At 39.6% G+C, this 17,704-nt stretch overlaps 1 protein-coding gene across 2 annotated transcripts in view; it reads right to left on the bottom strand.

Annotated features, from left to right (window-relative positions):
• Positions 1–17,704, bottom strand: part of csmd3a (CUB and Sushi multiple domains 3a) — a 350,983-nt gene that overhangs the window by 60,486 nt on the left and 272,793 nt on the right. For both annotated transcript variants that reach the window (XM_082150056.1, XM_082150057.1), the window contains exon 57: positions 1,336–1,518. In XM_082150056.1, the coding sequence (XP_082006182.1) occupies positions 1,336–1,518 (183 nt within the window). The remainder of the gene's footprint in view (positions 1–1,335; positions 1,519–17,704) is intronic.

The following is a 17,704-nucleotide window of genomic DNA, read 5'->3' as shown; positions in this document are numbered from 1 at the left end:
TTGAGTTTTCTCCGCTCACGCACGGGTCGAGTGGGTTAAATCACGGGGAGATGTTGGTGTTTGTTCAGCCTGGAAAATCACAGTGTGGCATGATGGGATTTAATGCAAGACAAGCTGTTTGACCAGAGCTGCGCAGCAAAAACATTCAAGCTTGAGAAGTTTCCGCCTCCTGGGACCTGCACGCTAACAATCTGTTTCATAGCCCAGCAATAACCCGTCACCCTCGAGACGACACGGACAATGCGGAGAGAAAACACTTCTGCCATTTGCTCCGGTGCAAGGTTGTGTTTAGTGTGGATTACAGGACACCGTGACACCGGCTCGCTTGATGCGCATCAGTGTCAGTCTTCCCATCTCTCTCTACAACACTCAAAAAATACATGTTTGCTTCTTGTTCAATTTAATGAATCAAAATAAGCTAAAGTAACAAGATTTTTTTACATTTTGTTACAACTTAATTTAATTGTGTTCAATCAACGTAATATATTTAAAACCAGTGGCATAACTTTGTTTTAAAAAGTGGGTGGGACAGGTGTGTGTGTGTGGGTGGGTGGGTGTGGGTGTGTGTGTGTGTGTGTGTGTGTGTGTGTGTGTGTGTGTGTGTGTGTGTGTGTGTGTGTGGGTGGGTGGGTGGGTGGGGTTGAGATATGTACAATAAAATTTTTTTTATTACTCATACGTTTAAATTATATTAAGCCTTAAAGTTCTGCATAATTAAGAGCGTGGCCACTTGAGTGACAGGTGGATTCACCGTCGGTTGTGCACATCTGCCATGTTTTGTAGTTTTTCATTTTTTTTACTCGTGTTTGTAGTTCCTCCTCCAAAGCGCAGTGGATTGTGGGTAATATTAGCTGTTATAATGAGCAAGGATCCACACTTTGAAAATACACCGGAAATAGTAGACCATCGGGGACTTCTGGCACACTCTTTTTAACATACTATGCTTTGGGACACACTTATTTTAATCTCACACACTGTTTAGGGTGGATAGCAGGGATGCATTACTGACTCAGGTTTGCAGGTGGGCTTCGGGCTTCAGAAATGCCCTTCAGAAACACTACGGCTGACGTCACGCACACTACGCTCATATTTATTTACAGTCTATGGCACACATTTGCTACGTCTCAATTCACCTACTTATACTACGCCCTAAAAGTATGTTCTCTTTTTGTGAGGAAAAACTTTGGGACCTACGATCCTGTCATACAATTACGTCTTTAACGGTTGCTCTCTGGTCACATCCAGTCACAGTAAACTGACCTGTCAATCATCTTGTCACAGTTAAAATCCTCCAAATCCATAAAACATGCACATGTAACGCCGCCTCTGACTCACGTTTGCAGGTGGGCTGCCGGCCCGACCACGTGCCGTTGGGGAAGCAGATGCGCTCGGCCGAGCCGTAGAGTGTGTGTCCCGTGGAGCAGGTGAAGCGCACTTTAGCGTGTTGCTGGAAGCTTCCCTCCTCTCGCGTGGCGTGAGCCGGTGTTCCCGGATCCCCACAGCCGCCTCTCTTATCACCTGAGGAACAGAAACACTCGTCTGCAAACCGCATTTCACCAGATAACAGAGAACATGCATTTTTCTGCAAGGAGAGAAACAAACTGCATGTCTCTTCTAGGGGAAAACAGGGACAGTGAGTCACTGGAAGTGTGTGCAACCCATGTATGAACCGGCAGATACTATTACAACATCATAAACCAGAATCATCTTCAACGGGCTCATTCTGATTGTACAATATACATGGATACTCCCTAAATCATTTAATAAATAAATAAAATACACAGATATGAAATATTGATTTAACTGTATTAATAATATATATGCATATATGTGTATGTGTGTGTATATATATATGCTTCGATATTTTTTGTGAAAAGCCAAAAAATTTGACAAAAATAATTAGCATTCTGTAATTGTTTAAAAAAAAGAAATTAATATTTTATTTAGCAAAGACACATTAAACAGATCAAACGTGACAGTAGAGACTTTTAACACAAAATACTTATTTTAAATAAATGCTGTTTTTTTTTAATGATCAGTTCTAAACTAAAATATTACACAACACTGATAATAATCATAAATGTTTCTTGAGCATCAAATCATCATATTAGAGTGATTTGTGAAGGATCATGTGACACTGAAGACTGGAATAAATTACACTTTACTATATATTCACATAGAGAACAGATATTTTACATCCTAATAATATTTAAAAAAATTTTACTGTATTTTGATCAAATAAACACAGCCTTGGTGAGCAGAAAATACATTAAAAATATATATTTTTCCAATAAACATCTCTAAAACAACTAACTATATTTTTCAATAATATTAACTCTCCAGTATATACCAAAAATGAATTAACTAGAATTAAATATGACTATTAAAACCAGCCATGTCAAAACATCCCTGTGAAATCTAGACATTTCATTTGAAGTCCACATCTCTTTTCTCACCCTTCAAAACTCAAACTCAGAAGTAAATGTTGATCACAGATGTGACCGTTGGGATTAAATGGACTGAAGAAAGTCGAAATCATGTTACATTTGGACAGACCAGCTGACTGATGTATTACAGACATTATAAATATGAGTGGAACTGGCTTCATTTGCTGTTGGATAAAGAGCAGTTCAGAAACACTTGCTCTGTTCCCTGAGCTGTCAATCATAACACAGCTTCAGAAGATGAACTTTCTGTGCATGAAAATACTACTGGACTGAGCTTACACTGTAAAATATTATCTTGATTTTAACGGTAAAAGATTGTAAAAATGTGATAGATACATTTAATGTAATTTTACAGTAAAATACTGTTAAATTTACATTGACATTCCCCATTCCCACAATTCCCTGCATGACACTTCAAATTTGATGTATTTTTAATGTTATATATGTATATATGTGTGTGTATATATATATATATATATATATATATATATATATATATACTGTTTCTACATAGTTTTTCTTAGTTTTTTCTAATCCGTTATGTACATTAGGGTTTTATGTTACATTTAATGTTGATAAATTAATGTTTATTGCATTTTAAAATGGCATGTGTGTTACCATGATGGTGTTCAGTGTGTGTGTGTGTGTGTGTGTGTGTGTGTGTGTGTGTGAATGACACTGCAGTTTCTGTATAGTAGTATTAACATTCTCAGCTTGTGGAAAAGCTTTTGATTGATCATGTGACTCTCATCACTGCTGTGATTGGTGGTTGTCAGTGTATTATAATGATACAAAACAGATATTAACACTTCAATAGATCGGTACATTAACATTATATCAGATACTGAAATATGTTTTGTTTTTTTACTGTAAATTTAAGTTAAGTCTAAAATAAACCTTAAATGTTGCAACCATATTTTTTACGGGAGATTCACCATAACCACACCTGATGTTTTTTTTTTACTGTAAATTTAACAGATAATTTTTTTTACAGTGTACACAATCTTTTTGCTCACCTTACTTGTGTGATTAGGTAGAGATATAAACTCTGACAGCCAATAGAAAAGCAAAAACAATGACAAAACATATTTATTTGGGTAACACTTTATTTATTTATTTATTTAGACATACTACTGACTATAAGTAACTTTGCAAATACATGTGAACTTATTCTAATAACCCAAACAGTCGACTAATACTCTAATGCAAAGTTACTTATAGTCAGTAGAACATCTAAACTGGACCATCAAAATAAAGTGCAACCTTTACTTGTTTTAGGAATGTTTAGATATTTTTATTGGGAAAAAAAGACAAAAAGACAGATTTTTTATGTTTTTAAAGGAAGTCTCTTCTGCTCACCAAAGCTGCATTTATTTGATCAAAAATACAGTACAAATTGTGAAATATGATACCAATGTAAATCATCTGTTCTCTATGTGAATATATAGTAAAGTGTAATTTATTCCTGTGATCAAAGCTGAATTTTCAGCATCATTACTCCAGTCTTCAGTGCCACATGATCCTTCACAAATCATTCTAATATGATGATTTGATGCTCAAGAAACATTTATGATTATTATAATTTTTGAGAAAAACCGGGATACAATTTTCTAGAATTTTTTAACACAAAATAAAGCTCAGAAGAACGGCGCTTATTTAAAATAAACATTACACAATCTTTTTGCAAACCTGTCTTGTGTGATTAGGCAACTATGGCAGCCAATAGAAAAGAAAAAAACAGCTTTTTATTACTAGAAAAATCTTCCAATATATTTCTAATAAGCTTGGTATCGTGCACGATGAATATTGCTTATTTTCCTCTTTGGATAAAAACATCTGCTAAATGCATTAATATTGCACAAGAGTATCAAATATAACAGTGTTTTTGTCCTTTTTATGCTCTTGACATCCGGGTCAGTCGCTAACCAGCATCAAGAAAGAAACTCATATACGGGTTTGGAACAACATGAGGGTGAGAAATGTTCACTTTTGTGTGAATTTTTCCTTTTGAAAACACATATTGCAATATTGAAGGGCAAAAAAACAGGCGAAATTCTCAAGAGAAACGACTGAAGACACATTTATATGTTGCTACTGACGAGAAAGCGCATTAGCAGGCGTGTGTGAGATGCGACACCTTCCTAATGACAGTGTGAGAAGCAACAGGCTATCAATTATCATCTAGCGGTCGCCAGCAGAAACCATTAGCATAAATAATTATAAATATTCATGGAACCGATCTGGACGGCACAGACAGGAGCATCGAGACCCAGTTCGAGTCAGTCGACGACACAAAAATCAAATCCTTTTTAATTACATGTACGACCAGCCTGAGGACAAACAGAATAACAGACTCAGCAAACCAGAGGAACCAGTGGCTGAAACAAGCCGTAGGGCAACTGTCATCAGCACGTTACACACACACACACACACACACACACTCACACTCACACTCACACTCACACGCACACACACGCACACTCACGCACACACGCACACACGCACACTCACACACTCACACACTCACACTCACTCACACACACACACACACACACACACACACACACACACACACACACACACACACACACACACACACACACACACACACGCACACACGCACGCTCACTCGCTCACTCTCACTCGCACACACACACACACACACACACGCGTGCACGCACGCTCACTCGCTCACTCTCACTCGCACACACACACACACTCACACGCTCGCTCGCTCACTCACTCACTCACTGACACATACACACACGCTCACTCACTCACTCACTCGCTCCCTCACTCGGCCACTCACTCGCTCACTCAATCGCTCACTCGCTCACTCACTCACTCACTCACTCACTCACTCACTCACTCACTCACTCACTCACTCACTCGGCCACTCGCTCGCTCACTCACTCACTCACTCAATCGCTCACTCGCTCACTCACTCACTCACTCACTCACTCGCTCACTCACTTGCTCACTCACTCACTCGCTCACTCACTCGCTCACTCACTTGCTCACTCACTCACTCCCTCACTCAGCCACTCGCTCGCTCACTCACTCGGCCACTCGCTCGCTCACTCACTCACTCACTCGCTCACTCAATCGCTCACTCGCTCACTCACTCACTCACTCACTCACTCACTCACTCACTCACTCGCTCACTCACTTGCTCACTCACTCACTCCCTCACTCGGCCACTCACTCGCTCACTACTCACTCACTCACTCGCTCCCTCACTCGGCCACTCACTCGCTCACTACTCACTCACTCACTCGCTCCCTCACTCGGTCACTCGCTTACTCACTCACTCACTCACTCACTCGCTCACTCGCTCACTCACTCACTCGCTCACTCACTCACTCACTCACTCACTCGCTCCCTCACTCGGCCACTCGCTCGCTCGCTCACTCACTCACTCGCTCACTCGCTCACTCACTCACTCACTCACTCACTCACTCACTCACACACACACATTCGCTCAATCGCTCGCTCGCTCACTCACTCACATTCACTCACTCACTCACACACACATTTGCTCAATCGCTCACTCACTCACACACACACTCACTCACTCACTCACTCACTCACTCACTCACACACACACACACACACTCACTCACTCACACACTCTCTCACACACTCACTCACTCACTCACTCACTCACTCACTCACTCACTCACTCACTCACTCACTCACTCACACACACACTCTCTCACACACTCACTCACTCACTCACTCACTCACTCACTCACTCACACACACACACACATACCCATGAATGGATGGGGCAAATGGAGAAGAAAGAGTCCAAGTATGGATTATCATTCCAGTCTTCATGCATGAATAAACAGGAGAAACAGCAGCACTTCAGGACAGCACAGTGTTTTTCCAGTCAAATACTCGCTTTAGTTCATTAGAAATCTGGGACATTCCCCCTCCTCCACGGCACAGAAAACGAGCGGCAGATTGAACTCATCTGACATCATGCTGATGTTTCTCTGAGAAAATAGACATGCAGAGAGAAATACTATTGACGTTTGGAGAAACCCCACATGTGTCAGGATGGAGAAGAGTCTGACTCTTCTTGATCATTACTCCGTCAGGCCGACATTACGAACAACAGCAGAAAGATCCGTCCTCAAGTGTCCATAAAACAGCCGAGCCACGAAGCCATGGATCCTGAAGGCTTTCTGCTCTTGATGGATATTGTGTGGTGTGTGTGTGTGTGTGTGTTTGTTTGTATGTGTGTGTGTGTGTGTGTGTGTGTGTGTGAGTGAGTCAGTGAGAGTGTGTGTGAGTGTGTGAGTCAGTGTGTGTGTGTGAGTCAGTGAGTGTGTGTGTGTGTGTGAGTGTGAGTGACTGTGTGTGTGTGTGTGTGTGTGAGTGAGTGAGTGTGTGCATGTGTGTGAGTATGTGTGTGATTTGTGAGGTGTGTGTGTGATGTGTGAGGTGTGTGTGCTTATATAACCTTCATTAGATTCTTCTTCAGAGGTGAAGCTGTTGAACGCATAGAGTTGGCATTAATTGGCACAGCAGTGAGGTGTGAATCGGGTTAAAGTCGCCCACCAGTAGCTTAGCTGGGAATAATAAGGCTGTGAAGTTTGTTACATAAGAAACTCTGATTCACCTGGCAGTGCAGAATGCTATTGATTTTGCTTTTCTTCCACATTTTATAACGTTGCGCTGGATTTTTGTCTTTTGTGAAATTCATTTAGATAAATAATGTGTAGCAAAAAACAACAAAAACCCACACTCACTCACTCACTCACTCACTCACTCACTCACTCACTCACTCACACACTCACACACTCAGTCACTCACTCACTCACTCAGTCACTCACTCACACTCACTCACTCACACACACACTCACTCACTCACTCACTCACTCACTCACTCACTCACTCACTCACTCACTCACTCACACACACACACACACACACTCACTCACTCACTCACTCACTCACTCACTCACTCACTCATACACTCACTCACTCACACTCACTCACTCTCACACTCACTCACTAGCTCACTCACTCTCATACAAACACTCACACACACACACACACACACACACACACACACACACACACACACACACACACACACACACACACACACACACACACACACACACACACACACACACACACACACACACTCACTCACTCACACTCATACACTCACTCACACACTCAACAACTCACTCACTCATACACTCACTCACTCACTCTCACACTCACTCACTCACTCACTCACTCACTCACTCACTCACTCACTCACTCACTCACTCACTCACTCACTCAACAACTCACTCACTCACTCACTCACTCACTCACTCACTCACTCACTCACTCACTGACTCACTCACTCACTCACACACACACACTCAACAACTCACTCACTCACTCACTCACTCACTCACTCACTCACTCACTCACTCACTCACTCACTCACTCACACTCACTCACTCTGTCACTCACTCACTCACTCACTCTCATACACTCACACACAAACACTCACTCACTCACTCACTCACTCACTCACTCACTCACTCACTCACTCACTCACTCACTAGCTCATACACTCACACACAACCACTCACACACAACCACTCGCTCGCTCGCTCGCTCACTCACTCACTCACTCACTCACTCACTCACTCACTCACTCACTCACTCACTCACTCACTCACTCACTCACTCACTCACACACACACTCACTCACTCACACACACACACACTCACTCACTCAATCACTCACACAATCACACAATCACAGACACACACACACACACACACACACACACACACACACACACACACACACACACACACACACACACACACACACACACACACACACACACACACACACACACACACACAATCATTCACTCACTCACTCACTCACTCACTGATATCCAGAGCACAGTCTCAGCATCAAACCTCCAGAGAAGCGCAGTGTGTTCACACAGAATAACGAAGAGACACTAGACACACACAGAGAGCCTGAGGAACATGTTATTTCTCAGAGGTCGCTCTTTCAAAGCTCAGGAGGGTTTGAGTTCTGCTTCATTGAGGTGTCACTTCATCTGATGTTTCTCCTGAAATTCCAAAAATGGAACATGCTGTACAGTATGAGTAAGATAAATGTGGGTAATGTAGATGAGATAAATCCAAAATAATATTTAAAAAAATGAAAATTATAAACAATATTTATGTCCACAATGATAACTACATACAACTCGCAACATGGGGGTCATGTGACAGCAACATAACATGACATGATACCATAACAAAATAACATTACATGACATAACATCAACATAACATCAACATAACATTAACATAACATGATATAACAATATAACAGAACATAACAACATAACAATACACTAAATAAAATGACATGACAAGACATAACATACCATGACATAATATAACAGAACATAAGAACATAACACAATAAAATAAAATAACAGAACATGAAATGACAACAACATAACATGACATAACAACATAACAACAACGTAACGTAATGTAACACAGCATAACACTATATAAAATAACATAACATAAAGTAACAACATAAAAAGTAACGTAACGTAACAAAAACATAACATAACAGCACAACACAATAAAATCACATGACATGACATAACATAAAGTAACAAAACATTACATGACAACATAATATAACATGACATATAACAACTACCGTTTGAAATGTTTAGCATCTTATACTACATTCTGTTCCACATGCTATTTACAACCAACTGTGTGTGAAAGGCAGAACACAGCAGAACTGTGTTTAGTAGTGTGAGTTCATCACATTCTGAACCGTCAAAAACACAAAAGCAGACGGAGGAGGAAGATCGAGAGAAAAGAAAGAAAACTCTCAGCTCACACAGTTTCTGGGTCAGCGATGCAGCGTTGCATACAGATACACGTGGAGGAGTGTGTGATTCGAGCAGAGGAGTGTGTGATTCCAGGAGAGGAGTGTGTGATTCCAGGAGAGGAGTGTGTGATTCGTGGAGAGGAGTGTGTAATTCCAGGAGAGGAGTGTGTGATTCGAGGAGAGGAGTGTGTGATTCCAGGAGAGGAGTGTGTGATTCCAGGAGAGGAGTGTGTGATTCGTAGAGAGGAGTGTGTGATTCCAGGAGAGGAGTGTGTGATTTCAGGAGAGGAGTGTGTGATTCGTGGAGAGGAGTGTGTGATTCCAGGAGAGGAGTGTGTGATTCGAGGAGAGGAGTGTGTGATTCCAGGAGAGGAGTGTGTGATTCCAGGAGAGGAGTGTGTGATTCCAGGAGAGGAGTGTGTGATTGGAGGAGAGGAGTGTGTGATTCCAGGAGAGGAGTGTGTGATTCGAGCAGAGGAGTGTGTGAATCGAGGAGAGGAGTGTGTAATTCCAGGAGAGGAGTGTGTGATTCCAGGAGAGGAGTGTGTGATTCCAGGAGAGGAGTGTGTGATTCCAGGAGAGGAGTGTGTGATTCGAGGAGAGGAGTGTGTGATTCGAGGAGAGGAGTGTGTGATTCGAGGAGAGGAGTGTGTGATTCCAGGAGAGGAGTGTGTGATTCGAGGAGAGGAGTGTGTGATTCCAGGAGAGGAGTGTGTGATTCCAGGAGAGGAGTGTGTGATTCCAGGAGAGGAGTGTGTGATTCGAGGAGAGGAGTGTGTGATTCCAGGAGAGGAGTGTGTGATTCCAGGAGAGGAGTGTGTGATTCGTGGAGAGGAGTGTGTGATTCCAGGAGAGGAGTGTGTGATTCCAGGAGAGGAGTGTGTGATTCCAGGAGAGGAGTGTGTGATTCGAGGAGAGGAGTGTGTGATTCCAGGAGAGGAGTGTGTGATTCGAGCAGAGGAGTGTGTGATTCCAGGAGAGCAGTGTGTGAATCGAGGAGAGGAGTGTGTGATTCCAGGAGAGGAGTGTGTGAATCGAGGAGAGGAGTGTGTGATTCCAGGAGAGGAGTGTGTGATTCCAGGAGAGTAGTGTGTGATTCCAGGAGAGGAGTGTGTGAATCGAGGAGAGGAGTGTGTGATTCCAGGAGAGGAGTGTGTGATTCGAGGAGAGGAGTGTGTGATCCCAGGAGAGGAGTGTGTGATTCGTGGAGAGGAGTGTGTGATTCCAGGAGAGGAGTGTGTGATTCCAGGAGAGGAGTGTGTGATTCCAGGAGAGGAGTGTGTGATTCCAGGAGAGGAGTGTGTGATTCGAGCAGAGGAGTGTGTGATTTCAGGAGAGGAGTGTGTGAATCCAGGAGAGGAGAGGAGTGTGTGATTCCAGGAGAGGAGTGTGTGATTCCAGGAGAGGAGTGTGTGATTCCAGGAGAGGAGTGTGTGATTCGAGAAGAGGAGAGTGTGATTCCAGGAGAGGAGTGTGTGATTCTAGGAGAGGAGTGTGTGATTCCAGGAGAAGAGAGGAGTGTGTGATTCTAGGAGAGGAGTGTGTGATTCCAGGAGAAGAGAGGAGTGTGTGATTCCAGGAGAGGAGAGGAATGTGTGATTCCAGGAGAGGAGAGGAGTGTGTGATTCCAGGAGAGGAGTGTGTGATCCCAGGAGAGGAGTGTGTGATTCGTGGAGAGGAGTGTGTGATTCCAGGAGAGGAGTGTGTGATTCGAGGAGAGGAGTGTGTGATTCGAAGAGAGGAGTGTGTGATTCCAGGAGAGGAGTGTGTGATTCCAGGAGAGGAGTGTATGATTCCAGGAGAGGAGAGGAGTGTGTGATTCCAGGAGAGGAGTGTGTGATTGTGATTCCAGGAGAGGAGTGTGTGATTCGAGGAGAGGAGTGTGTGATTCCAGGAGAGGAGTGTGTGATTCCAGGAGAGGAGAGGAGTGTGTGATTCCAGGAGAGGAGTGTTTGATTCCAGGAGAGGAGTGTGTGATTCTAGGAGAGGAGTGTGTGATTCCAGGAGAGGAGTGTGTGATACCAGGAAAGGAGTGTATGATTCCAGGAGAGGCGAGGAGTGTGTGATTGCAGGAGAGGAGTGTGTGATTCCAGGAGAGGAGAGGAGTGTGTGATTCCAGGAGAGGAGAGGAGTGTGTGATTCGAGGAGAGGAGTGTGTGATTCGAAGAGAGGAGTGTGTGATTCCAGGAGAGGAGTGTGTGATTCCAGGAGAGGAGTGTGTGGTTCCAGGAGAGGCGAGGAGTCTGTGGTTCCAGGAGAGGAGTGTGTGATTCCAGGAGAGGAGTGTGTGATTCCAGGAGAGGAGTGTGTGATTCCAGGAGAGGAGAGGAGTGTGTGATTCCAGGAGAGGAGTGTTTGATTCCAGGAGAGGAGTGTGTGATTCTAGGAGAGGAGTGTGTGATTCCAGGAGAGGAGTGTGTGATTCGAGGAGAGGAGTGTGTGATTCAAAGAGAGGAGTGTGTGATTCCAGGAGAGGAGTGTGTGATTCCAGGAGAGGAGTGTGTGATACCAGGAGAGGAGTGTATGATTCCAGGAAAGGCGAGGAGTGTGTGATTGCAGGAGAGGAGTGTGTGATTCCAGGAGAGGAGAGGAGTGTGTGATTCCAGGAGAGGAGAGGAGTGTGTGATTCGAAGAGAGGAGTGTGTGATTCCAGGAGAGGAGTGTGTGATTCCAGGAGAGGAGTGTGTGGTTCCAGGAGAGGCGAGGAGTCTGTGGTTCCAGGAGAGGAGTGTGTGATTCCAGGAGAGGAGTGTGTGATTCCAGGAGAGGAGTGTGTGATTCCAGGAGAGGAGTGTGTGATTTCAGGAGAGGAGTGTGTGATTCCAGGAGAGGAGTGTGTGATTCCAGGAGAGGAGAGGAGTGTGTGATTCCAGGAGAGGAGTGTGTGATTCCAGGAGAGGAGAGGAGTGTGTGATTCCAGGAGAGGAGAGGAGTGTGTGATTCCAGGAGAGGAGTGTGTGATTCCAGGAGAGGAGTGTATGACGCTTAAGTGAGTGTTGCTGAAGTCTTGTTTTGTCTTTAATTGCTAATGCTCTTTTTACACACAGACTGAACAAAATGATGCATTGCTCGGTAACTGGTTGAGCTAAACTGGTATTATCTAATTGTGTATCAACTGAGTTCTTGTCATATTTTATTACCATTTTCTAAACTATAGCGAATAAACTGTGAGAAATATTGAAGGTGTCTGAATAAATTTTGGTTTGACTGTATATTGTAAAATGTAATTTATTCCTGTGATCAAAGCAGAATCATTACTCATGATTTTTGATATTTAATCTTTTGCCAGCTTTCCCATGATCTCAGAAAACTTGTAATATATTTGACTGCTTTTACTGTGTATTTTTAGTTGTTGGTCAGCATAAACTGCACAGAAACAGCCTCACAGGTTTGGCACGACACGAGCGTGAGTAACGAGGACTGTTTCAGTAGTGGGAGAACTATTCTTTAAAAGCAGAAATCTGTGCATGTTGGACTCAGACAGACAGCTTGTCAGTAGAGAGAAACGGCGGAGTGTGTCAGGCAGAGACAGAAGTCATTATTCAGCTGAACTTAATTAACTCATGTAAGACTGACACATAATGACAGAAAATAAGACACAAGACAAAGATGAGCTTCACTCAACAATGTGTTCATTTAAATGCATGATTTCTCTCTCAAACACAAGTAAGCCTGAACACTACAAAGGACCTGTGTATTATCGGAAAGCAATAAGCCGCTGTGTGTTACTGTGATTTTACCACGAGAATGGGAGAAGCTTTTATTAAACGGAGAAAACTGAATCATAATTTAAGATTTGCTTCATTCTTAGCCTTTACAGTCATTTCTGTGCAGCACAGCATGAAGAAGAGCACCTGAAATTACTGTAATCGTTTATATTCTTCATATTCATTTCAGTTATTTCAAAGATAACATAACCTAACATAACATAACAACATAATATAATATAACATAACATGACATATGACATAACATAACAACATAATATAACATAACATATGACATAACATAACATAACATGACATGACATGACATAACATAACAACATAATATAACATAACATATGACATAACATAACATAACAACACATAACATAACATAACATAACATAACATAACAACATAACATAACATAACAACATAATATAGTATAACATAACATGACATATGACATAACATAACAACATATAACATAACATATGACATAACATAACATAACAACACATAACATAACAACATAATATAATATAACATAACATATGACATATTACATAACATAACAACATAACATAACAATATAATATTACAACACATAACATAACATAACAACAAATAACATAACATAACAACATAATATAATATAACATATGACATAACATAACATAACATAACATAACATGACATATGACATAAGACATAACATAACAACATAATATAACATAACATATGACATAACATAACATAACAACACATAACATAACATAACATAACATAACATAACATAACATAACATAACAACATAATATAGTATAACATAACATGACATATGACATAACATAACAACATAATATAACATAACATATGACATAACATAACATAACAACACATAACATAACATAACAACATAACATAACAACATAATATAATATAACATAACATATGACATATAACATAACATAACAACATAACATAACAATATAATATAATATAACAACACATAACATAACATAACAACAAATAACATAACATAACAACATAATATAATATAACATATGACATAACATAACACAACACAACACAACACATAACATAACACATAACTTAACATAACATAACATAACAACATAATATAATATAACATAACATATGACATTGACATAACATAACAACATAATATAATATAACATAACATAACATATGACAACATAACAACATAATATAATATAACATAACTTAACAACAAATAACATAACATAACATAACATAATATAACATATGACATTGACATATGACATAACATAACAACATAATATAACATAACATAACATACTGTATGACATAACATAACAACATAACAACAACATAATATAACATAACAAAACATAACATAACATAACAACAAATAACATAACATAACATAATATAATATAACATGACATTGACATATGACATATGACATATGACATAACATAACATAACATAACAACATAATATAATATAACATAACAAAACATAACATAACATAACAACAAATAACATAACATAATATAATATAATATAACATGACATTGACATATGACATATGACATAACATAACAACATAATATAATATAACATAACATAACATATGACATAACATAACATAACACATAACATAACATAAAATACTATGACATAAGAACATAATATAATATAACATAACATATGACATAACATAACATAACACATAACATAACATAACATAACATAACACAACACAACACATAACATAACATAACATAACATAACATAACATAACATAAAATACTATGACATAAGAACACAATATAATATAACATAACATATGACATAACGTAACGTAACGTAACATAACATAACATAACACAACTTAACATGACATGACATAAAATAACAACATAATATAACCTAACATGACATGATATATGACATGATATGACATAAAATAACATAACACGAAATCCACAAAATAAAATGACATGACAACAACATACTAACATAACATGACATAACATAACATATAACATGACATCAACATAACAACATAACATAAAACACCACACAACTTAACATGACATAAGATGACATGACATGACATAACATCAACATAACATAAACTAATATAACATGACATGATCTATGACATGACATGACATCACAACATAACACAACACTAAATACCATAACATGACATAACATCAACAATAAACCGTGGTGAAATCACTGTAATGGATTATATTCTTCATATTAATTTCAGTTCTTTCACAGAGCCTCAGAAAACAGCAAACCAGCCAGAAACACACAACATCACCGGCCAAACAACAGACGACAACTTCAGTTTATTTCTGAAATTACTTTTAATATCCATGCAAGCAGAGTCTCTTTCTCTCGCTCTCTCCGTCTTCCACAAACACAGAGCTCGATGTTGCCTAATCAATACAGTCGTCATCCCAGAGTTATAGTTATAACTAATGCTGCTTTTGTAGAGAAGTTACTGCACAACACTAATGCATGCTCTCTCTCTCTCTCTCTCTCTCTCTCTCTCTCTCTCTCTCTCTCTCTCTCTCTCTCTCTCTCTCTCTCTCTCTCTCTCTCTCACTCACTCACTCTCTCTCTCTCTCTCTCTCTCTCTCTCTCTCTCTCTCTCTCTCTCTGGTTTAAAACACAATTCATATTCAGTAATATTATCGATATAACGGCACATACTATCAGAGGAGAACATTTGAACAGAATTTTGCCGGATAATGACACGAGCTTTGCAACATAGACACTGTTATGGAACTGAACTGGATCAACAGTGAACTAAATTGAGCTGAATAACAATAATGACACTTATCTTCTGTAGAGATGCTTATCGCTGAAATTGAATTGGTTTAATAATATATAAACACTTGTGACTTGACTTAAAAACTGCACAGAAACAGCACAAGTCTCCATATGAGCCTGAATGACTTCTTTAAACTAGCAGCAAATGCTTCGGCGTCTTCAAGATGCGCAAGAAAGTAGTTTTAGGAACAAAAATCTAAAAATGTCTACAAATATGGTAACCCTGGTATGAGGATAATTGACTTATGAAAAATAATGCACTTCAGGTCATGGTCACATTAGCATGTTCATACATTTTCAATAACGGAGAGTCCAGTCTCAATAATTCCTAACTTAATTTATTCCCATAAATTAGCAAAAAGAGCCATATGATAAAATACACTAATTAGCTAGAAGAAAGTGAAGTTTGTCGGGACAAACTTTTATGTTGGCTTGACAAAGCCTGAAAGTTTATAAGTTTTCTAGCATGGTTTATCAGCATTAATCTAGCATGTTTTAACACATTGCTAGCATGATCCTAGCATATTTTAGCATGTTCGTAGCATCTCTTAGCATGTTTTACTTCAATGTTAACATCTTTTATTTTGTTGCTAGCATGATTTAACATTTTATCTAACATAATTCTAGCATGATTTAGCATGTTGCTAGCATGTTTTAAGATTATTTTACATTTTGCTAAAATGATATTTGCATGTTTTAATGCGTTGGTAGAATAACATTAGCATGACCCTAACATGTTTTAACATTAATCTAGCATGTTTTAGCACATTGCTAGCATGATCCAAGCACGTTTTAGCAAGTTGCTAGCATGAATTGGCATGTTGATTAATAAACAAATAAAATGATAAATATACATTTCTGCCAATGATTAAAGTTCTGCAGTGTAAAATCCTTCATAATATACAAATGTAATTTCTAATGTTATTTGTACAAGTATTTATTTATTGATCCCTAATGATTTCAAATACAGTTTCTGAATGTTATTTACATCTAAAAATGCCTATTGTTATTTGTGATTAAGTGTTGCATTTAATTGAAATGTATTTTTACCGTTATTTAAGCGAGGTAAAAGAAGTAATAATGAAGGATAAACTGAAATTCACAGCGTTTAAACTCAACTTCCGCTCACGTATTTCAAGGCTGCTATTGGATCATTGAAGGTAAACGGCATATTTTCCCACAATGCATTACTTTACAGGAATGGTGCAAAGGAGTAGCTAGTAGTTACTAAGCCTTTACGTTCCAGTTTGAGTAAGAGCTGTGGCACGTTCAAGCTCAAACCGGTGCGCAACGTTTTGCTACGGGTTGAACAACATGCTTCCTGAAACTGTGTAACGTTGTGTGAGATACTGTGTGTTTTCTCTTGTTTGGAGGGTGTGTCAAAAATATCAGTCCAATCAGCAGCAACATGTATAAACCACGCGGTATTAAAGAGACTCGCATAATGGGTCCGAGTAAAGTCGTTTACAAATTAGCTCGGTATACGCAACCATTGAAGATATTAGATGACATGTTTGTCGTAAGAGTTTTATAGTAAATATAGCATATCAACAGTGATCAGCAATAATGATAAGCCTAATACTCATAATAAAAATAATAAGGTCATATAGATCATAACACAGTCTCTGAGATAAGAAGTGGATCACCTGAAATGTTTGTCTTTTCATCCTGAAATGCAAGGCAAATGTTGGATCACAATAATTAGGAACCAGTTTCCACAAATCCCTTCACTCGACTGGGATGTTCTCTTTTATTCCGGACGGAATACATCCAGCGTATTTTGCAGTATTAAA

The sequence above is a fragment of the Leuciscus leuciscus genome (genome assembly GCF_965113295.1).
Source record: "Leuciscus leuciscus genome assembly, chromosome: 20".
In the NCBI taxonomy this organism is placed as follows: domain Eukaryota; kingdom Metazoa; phylum Chordata; class Actinopteri; order Cypriniformes; family Leuciscidae; genus Leuciscus; species Leuciscus leuciscus.
The sequence above is the reverse complement of the archived record's forward strand: the minus strand, read 5'-3'. Positions and strand labels throughout refer to the sequence as shown.